This window comes from Mastomys coucha, unplaced genomic scaffold (genome assembly GCF_008632895.1).
Source record: "Mastomys coucha isolate ucsf_1 unplaced genomic scaffold, UCSF_Mcou_1 pScaffold1, whole genome shotgun sequence".
In the NCBI taxonomy this organism is placed as follows: Eukaryota; Metazoa; Chordata; class Mammalia; order Rodentia; family Muridae; genus Mastomys; species Mastomys coucha.
The window spans coordinates 63,661,969-63,669,813 of NW_022196891.1; the positions used below are offsets into that span (position 1 = coordinate 63,661,969).

General features: G+C 44.5%; 1 protein-coding gene across 3 annotated transcripts in view; it reads left to right on the forward strand.

Moving 5' to 3' along the window:
• Positions 1-7,845, forward strand: part of Ildr2 (immunoglobulin like domain containing receptor 2) — a 63,307-nt gene that overhangs the window by 13,014 nt on the left and 42,448 nt on the right. For all 3 annotated transcript variants that reach the window (XM_031388305.1, XM_031388325.1, XM_031388316.1), the window contains exons 2-3: positions 4,485-4,817; positions 5,649-5,768. In XM_031388305.1, coding sequence (XP_031244165.1) covers positions 4,485-4,817; positions 5,649-5,768 — 453 coding nt within the window. The remainder of the gene's footprint in view (positions 1-4,484; positions 4,818-5,648; positions 5,769-7,845) is intronic.

Here is a 7,845-nt window from a genome sequence, read left to right on the forward strand (position 1 = left end):
ATTGAGCTAGAAGAGTGTGTGTGGGGGTGGGTGGGGGTGTGGGGTGTGTGTGGGGGTGTGTAGGTGGTACTCAGGATACAGTTCTCACACCCAGGTGGTAACACTAGCCATATAAAGTGATGGTTAAGAACTTTGGAGCCAGTCAGCCTGGTACTCAGCATGATTGTCACTTGCTATGCTGATATATTAGGCAGGCTGTGCATATTCTTAGAGCATCAGTTTTCATATGTAAAGTGAGTGTGTTAACAGCCCCTATTTTATAGGTTTTTAAAGAATTCATTAGAATGCTATAGGAGAGGTAATGTCATACAACAATTACCAGGGAGGATGAACTAGAAACTTCGTTATAGCGGGGACAGAGGAAATCCAAGTTAGGGGGTCACAGGCAGTGAGCCAACCCTCACTGATGACCTGGGGTGCATTGTTTCCCTCACTGTGACCACAGTTCCAAACAGAAGCAACTTAAATGGAGGAAAGAAAAATTTATTCCAACTTACAGTTTCACAGGGTTTCACTCCATCATGGAAGGGGACACATGGTAGATGCACCATCATGGATTCAGATGTGACTCAACTATGCACGAGGAGATACAGGAAACATGCCCCACCCTTTGGAGAAGGGGCTGCCCCTGGGGTCAAATTAGCAAACCAAATTGGGAATAGTATCTGTATGAGGCAAATGCAGGATAAGAACAAGAGATACTATCAAGAGGACACAAGACATCCAGTCTCTCATCCTAGACATTGGGGTTAGGGCCAGATGAGCAGTTCTAGACCTACAGCTTGTGAGGATGGGTTTCTGATGAATGGGGGTCAGAGCAGCTTCGGAAATTGGATGCTACTTACCGTCGGAAACTGACAAAGCAGAGACAGGGATTATCATTTTAGTTTTAAATCTTAGCGAGCATGGGCCTCAAAAGTCTGATAAATGAACACTCAGTACCCCTGGCCAAGTCCTCTCAACCAACCCAGCTCTGTCCTCAGTCCAGGGTCCCATTGCACCTACACCTGCATCTGTGCCCATACAGTGTCTGTGCCCATTCAGTGTGCCTGAATATGCACACACCCGCCACTCTCCATTTTGACTTCAAGGACATGCGCTAGGGAATCTGTAAGCCTAGCTAGACACTGTCACCCTGGATCTCCTGACATATTCCAGCTGGCTTGTTCATTTTCTCTCTGTTCTTCCCTTTTCACAGCCAGCATCTCATGCCTGACTCTCTGCCCTTGCCTAGCTTGGGGACCACAGCTCCACAGAAGCCAAGCTACTTTGTGATAGTCCCAGCAATAACATCAGAGGTTGCATATCTTCAGTGCTTAATATGTACCATATGTAATATGTTGCCATAAGTATTTAGGATAAAATGCCATCTAACCTTTAAACAACCCCATAAGACTGTTACTATTATTATGGTTTTACTCCTGAGAGATCTGAAGTTTGGGAGTTGAGTAACTTGCCTAAGGCCATGTAGCAGGATTCTAATTTAGGACTGGTTTCCAAATTCAGACCTTTAACTAATCATCATGCTGTAAAAAGGCAATGTCTCCGAGAACGTGTTTCTTATTCTTTGGAGCATGAGTTTGTGTGTCTATCATGGAAGACGCTGAGAACTGACTAACCTCTATTAATAATTGATTAAGAGAGTTCAATGGCTTGCCTTCTTCAAATGGCTAATCTCATTAACAGAGCACAGAGCTGGTGATGAGGTTATTCTCAGCAATTATCTGATGAACAAAAAACCCAAACTTGACTCTCTCTGTAAAATAAAAGAGTAAATAACATTTGAGACCTCAAGAACGCTTTCATGGAGCACTCTTTCCCCTTGATGATTTTAGTTACCCCAGAGAGGCTGCAAACTGAGATTTTCCCAAGTAGAGCCTCTTCAGGGCACAGGGCAGAGAACTGGCATGGTCAGGTGCACAATATGTCCTGGGAATAATGCCCATGCTTCATTACCCAAACACAGCCGTTATTAATTGAAAGCATTTCACCTCTCTGTTCCACTTACGTCACCTGGGAAACTGAAATATGAGTAAAGATTTGAAGAATTACAGGGCCAAAAATTGGTGCTGTATCATTTAAAGAGTAACTGTAAAGTCATGTGTGTTTGCTATTGCAGGCGAGTGAGTCAGGGAGAATGGAATTGGTGACATCAACATTTGGGGTGGGAGATTACGACTGAGCTAGCTTCCTGACAGAATTATTTGCCCCTCGATGGGGCCTGTCTACAGAATATGGTTATTATCAAACCTGGTGGTAGGAGATGGTGGTTGAGATGTGTAGTAGCTTCAGAATGGGACGTGAGGACAAAGGTGAAAATGGTGATGGGGTGTGTGTGTCACATGAGATCTACCTCTCAGTGAACCTCTGTTGTGTCTGCTCCCTGAAGGAGCCTGGTGAGATAGCGAGTTCACGTTGTGTTTCTGGCAGGGAAGTGCATTGATACTTACTGGGTAGGTGGAAAAAATGGATCTCAGATTGCTACACAGACTTTAAGGCCTTGCCACTAGTGTGTTGCCAGATGATATTCCAAGCCCTTCCCGTTTGGTGCCAACACTATTTTAATATACTATGCAATCTATGAGTCACCTACTACTTTCCTCTGCACAACCCTCGAAGCTCCCATCCTAATAGTCCTATATTTGCTCATCCATCCCTTTACTTATTCATGGGCAGCCTCCAAGCGCCAGGCTGGTCCAAAACACTCACTCTCTTGTGTTCACTACCAAGTTCCGTGGAATGCAGGAATCATTTTCTTGCTACAAGAATGAGGACCCATGTTTTTTGACTGTGCCTTTTGTGGAGGGGGGATGCTGCTCTGGAAATCAGGAGCCGTGTGTACGCCATGTCCTTGTCAAGGTTGCTTCGGTAAAAAGGCACGGGCACGTTCCTACGAGGTGTGTGTTTGAGCTTGAGGGTGAGCACTTGGCATCCTTTCTCACCTGTCTCAAGTCCATGCTGCCCCATGCTGGGTGGGGTGGAGCATGCTTTTAATCCCAGCACTTGGGAGCCAGAGGCAGGTGGATCTCTCAGTTCAAGGCCAGCCTGGTCTACAGAGTGAGTTCCAAAGACAGCCAGGGCTACACAGAGAAACCCTGCCTCAAAAAACAAAGCACAAACCAAACCAAACCAAATAAACCAAACCAAATAAACCAAACCAAACCAAAAGCCTTCTGCTCCAAGCTACCCGAAGGCAACCTGGCAATTCTTGCATTCAGCCCAGAAGGTCTCCAGTCTATCTTCATGTTCCTTCCTCCGCCTCTCATCACACTTCTGCTTTTGCTTCTAACAGAAGTCTCCAGGCTAGAAGCTCTATAGACTCTCCATCCATGTGGGAAATTCTATTCTCATTGCTTAGAACTTCTAGACTCTAACTGATGAGTTCTCACAGGTGTTTGTCTCTCAGACTCCCGTTGGTATCTTGCTCATAGACATCCTCCTGTTCTCCTTGGTCACCAGACTTTAGCTGGCGTCTCTTCTCACCTGGTTTTTAGTTTCTTTTCTTCTTTCAATTACTCTTAAAAGCTGTTCAACCTAGTCTACTGCTTTGGAGCTGAGGTTTCTCTTTCATAAAGAGACTTCTTTGCTCCGCTATTTTTTCCCCCGTTTGCTTGGTTACCATCTGGAAGGGAAGTCGATTTGTCTTGAAGTCATACTTCCTGATTTCATTGTTTTTCTATCAAGTATTTGTTCAGTACCCGTGGGCTTCATAATCCAGACAATATATTATCATTTCCTGAAATGACATGAAAAGAAATACAGAATTGTCACAATAACTGTGTACAGGAGAATACTAGGTATGTTGCTAACACAAAGAAGGAATGACCAGGATGCCCTGGTCAAAGGAGGCCTTAGAATTGGGTTTTGAAAGATGGAAAATTGTTTTCCCAGGGAAGTGAAGCAAAGCATTCCAGAAACAAGGGTCATTATGTCAATGACCTAGAGATGTGGAATAACACGGGTCACTCAGAGAAACCCTGAATTGTTTGGAATTTGTTGAGCTTGGTGCTCAAATGGAGTCACTTCAGAGGGGTGAAGCTGAGGGCAAGAAGTTAAATGATGAATGATTAGAATATCTTGCCGAATGTGGTGGATAGTTTCAATTATGAACTTGATGAGATCCAGAATGACCACAGTTATAGCCTCTGGGCATGCCTGTGGAGATGCTGTGGATTAGGTCGAGGTGTGAAGACCTGCTCAGTATGTGTAGAATCCGTCCCTGGGCTAGGAGCCTGAGCTGTATAAAGGGAAGAATGTGAGCTATGCCCGCACATTCATACTTCTGTTTCTGCACTATGGGCTGAGTGTGACTGCCTGCCTCAAGCTCCCGCTGTTCTATTGCCTTATCATGATAGACCGTAACCTGGAACTGTGGGCCCGAATAAATGCAGAACAAGGATGTCAGGAGGGAAGATGATACCGTGTGGTGAGAGGTGGGGTCCATGGTATGAATCCTGCTTGGACATGTCCCTTCTGTTTTGCAGCCATGGTTGAAGGCCTCCAAGTCACAGTGCCTGACAAGAAGAAGGTGGCCATGCTCTTCCAGCCTACCGTGCTCCGATGCCACTTTTCCACGTCCTCCCACCAGCCGGCGGTGGTTCAGTGGAAGTTCAAATCCTACTGCCAGGATCGCATGGGAGAATCCTTGGGCATGTCTTCTCCCAGGGCTCAAGCACTCAGCAAGAGGAACCTGGAATGGGACCCCTACTTGGATTGTTTAGACAGCAGAAGGACTGTCCGGGTGGTAGCTTCGAAACAGGGCTCGACGGTTACCCTGGGAGATTTCTACAGGGGCAGAGAGATCACGATAGTTCATGGTAATGATGCCCTTGTTCTGAATGTAGGAAGTGGGAGGGAGGAGAGTCAACCTCTTATCCTCTCAGTCGCTCAAGGATCTGACTTTATGGGAGATGGGAAGCAAGGGCCCTGCCGTTTTGCTCTGAGTGACAGGGATGGGGGGTGGACAGCATAGCATATAGGAAGCAGAGATAAACTCTGGAGGAGCCCTTCAGATCCTGGCCTTCCATCTCAGGGATTGTTATCAAAACTGTTTGAAATGGGTTTTAACAGAACTTGCAGCAGACATTCTATACCTTGATATGGCCCTCCCTGCCTCTTTACTGACCCTGAAAAGTGGACTGTCCTAAAATTTTCTTTTCCTGGAGAAAGGATTTGTGAAAGCTACAGAGCCGGGAGGATGAAACACTTCCACCCTCTCTCCAGCTCCCTAAAGCTTTGGATAAGAAAAGTCATGTGTCTTTTGTGACGTGAGTCTCAAGTCTCACGACTTCCTTGATTACTAAGTTATTTGAAGAAATCAATTTATTTCTAGGAACCCAGAATGATTTGGGAAATTACCCTGTTCTGAGGTGCCACTGTAGACCTGCTTCAGAAATAACAACTACTCTGAAAGTGGGCTAGAACTACATCTATCTGCGGATGTACCCTAACTATTCTCTTGCCTTAAGGATGCTAGTTTGTATTATTTTGTTTGAAATGAAGTGAACGTTTTCCAATCGGTAGCTGGGCAAAGAAGTAGAGTTCCACTGATGTCCCAGAAGGGCGCCCCTGTCCCAGGCCCCGTCGCTCAATGCCTTCCTTCCAGAGGACAGAGGTTTACGAGCGGGTCCTCTTTTTTGTGATGATAGATGCAGATCTTCAGATTGGAAAGCTCATGTGGGGAGACAGTGGACTCTACTACTGTATCATCACCACCCCAGACGACCTGGAAGGCAAAAATGAAGACTCGGTGGAACTGTTGGTGTTGGGTGAGTGGAAGCCAGGGGCAGCATTTTCACCTTAGGCTGCTAGCATCCTGTTCGTTCTCTCCCTGCGTGCGTTAGCACACTGCATACATGACTTTTACCTTGTGTGTGCAGACAAGCCTGTTGTAGAATCTTCTCCTTCTGGGATGTACTTCTGTTCATCATGCCTTGATGAAGGCTGTGGCTCTCTCGGGAGCACTGGGAGAAGTGTTCCTGGCCTCCTGAGCATCCCTGCCTTTCCTACTTTCACCTTAGCCCTGATTCCCCTTAACCCTTTTCTTTGTCTTTTTACATGGTAGCTAATTCTATGAGAAAAGACCCCTGGAGTCTTTGGAGATGCGTACACACCGATGAGCTCTATCTCTCTTTAGTCTCTACCATATTTCAAAGGCCCCTGGCATTTTCTTGAACTCTTGAATTTGCCTCTACTTAAGATAATCATGAGCAAGGTGTTAGTGAGCCAGAGAGTCTCGTAATAAAGCGCATCCAATGAGCAGAGCGACTTAGAGGTGTGCTAAGTTCAACCGGAAGCGTCCAAGTTATTCTCAGGCAAATACTTATAATCCTTACAAATATTACCTGTTTCATAACTGAAAACTCCTTGCTTTGACTACTTTTCCTCTTGTGGATTGGAGGAATGTTAGTGGGAAACAATCTCTTTGAAAACTGACCGCATATTTTGCATTTCATAAATGTTGGTTAGATAAAAACAACAACAACAACAACAACAACAACAAAACTTAGATTAAACCAACACAGAAAACAAAGAAAAGCCCTACATCAGTTGTAAGGAAAGAATAATTGAGGCTATACCCTTTAAACTGTATTCAGAAGACATCGTGGTGGTTTTGTGTTTGTTTTTCTTGTAGCCTCCAAAAGTTAGCTGACAGTGACTTAGGGAACATCCAGGAGTGCCTTGTTTGAAATGTAAATGAAGGTTAAGGCTGATTTTTTTTTAATTTTTCTCTCCATGAGAATCTCAATACATAGGGATAAAGTGGCATTTTCTATTTAGAATTTTTAGGTCTGTCATGACTTTGGCAAAACAATAGTTCTCATGCCTTAGTCTTAGAGTCTACAAACTGAACTAAGGTAATATTGGTCTTTCTTGTTATCAGGCTGACTTAAGCATGATCCTTAGGGCCAACACAGAAATTAAACTGCTGTGGTTTGTGGGGGCATATGAGTTATTCAAAGGAGATTGAAGGTGAAGGAGTAAAAGATTTATTGACAATGTCAAGAATACCAAGAGATAAGACTTGAGTTCTGCTGTGGCTTTTTAAATCAGACAGAATCTAATGTGTGTGTGTGTGTGTGTGTATTGCCTAATCTTAGAACTCTAATAGCCAAGTTTGCAGTAACAAGAAGTTTGTTTAAGCTGGCAGTTAGGTATTTGTGACCTAACTGACAGCTACTGGACCGAGGCAGCCATCTGCAGAGAAGTAATTGTGTGTGGATGGAAAAAGTCCAGGTAAGAAACCACTTTAGATAATTTGGTCCCATTTCAGCAGATGGGGGGCAGGGAATGAATGGAGGGAAAGTTTTGTCATCTGAGGTGTACTAAAATACACATTCCTCTGGATCAAATCCAAGCTAACTGCAGGTTGAGGAGGCCATTTGGGGGGCTCAAAAGGGTCAGCAGCTGGTGAATGAACAGAAGGCTCGATGACAGTGGTCACCATTGATGGGAGGAGAGATGAGGAGCAGAGCCCAATACTGAGAAGAAGTGACAACAAACGAAGGCCACCGCTGTCAGAGCTCTACATAAAAGCGGAACCACTAAACCGATGCACTCGCAGCACAAGTACAGCCCTGCTTTGCTCTATGCTAATTAGAAACACCCGGAATGGGATAATTTACCATGGACAATTTTGGGCAAGACTACTTATGACCATTATTTAAAGGAATTGTTTGCAATCTATGAGCGCATTAAAGTACTAAGTGCCGAATTCTGAGTCTTTATCTTGGCACCCCTCTATAATCTTTTCTCAAAAATACTGTCACATTAAAAAGAAATTAGAGTTGTTTGGTTGTTATAGTCTGCAGGCTATTTTGTTTAATAGTCTTTTTTTTTTTTTTT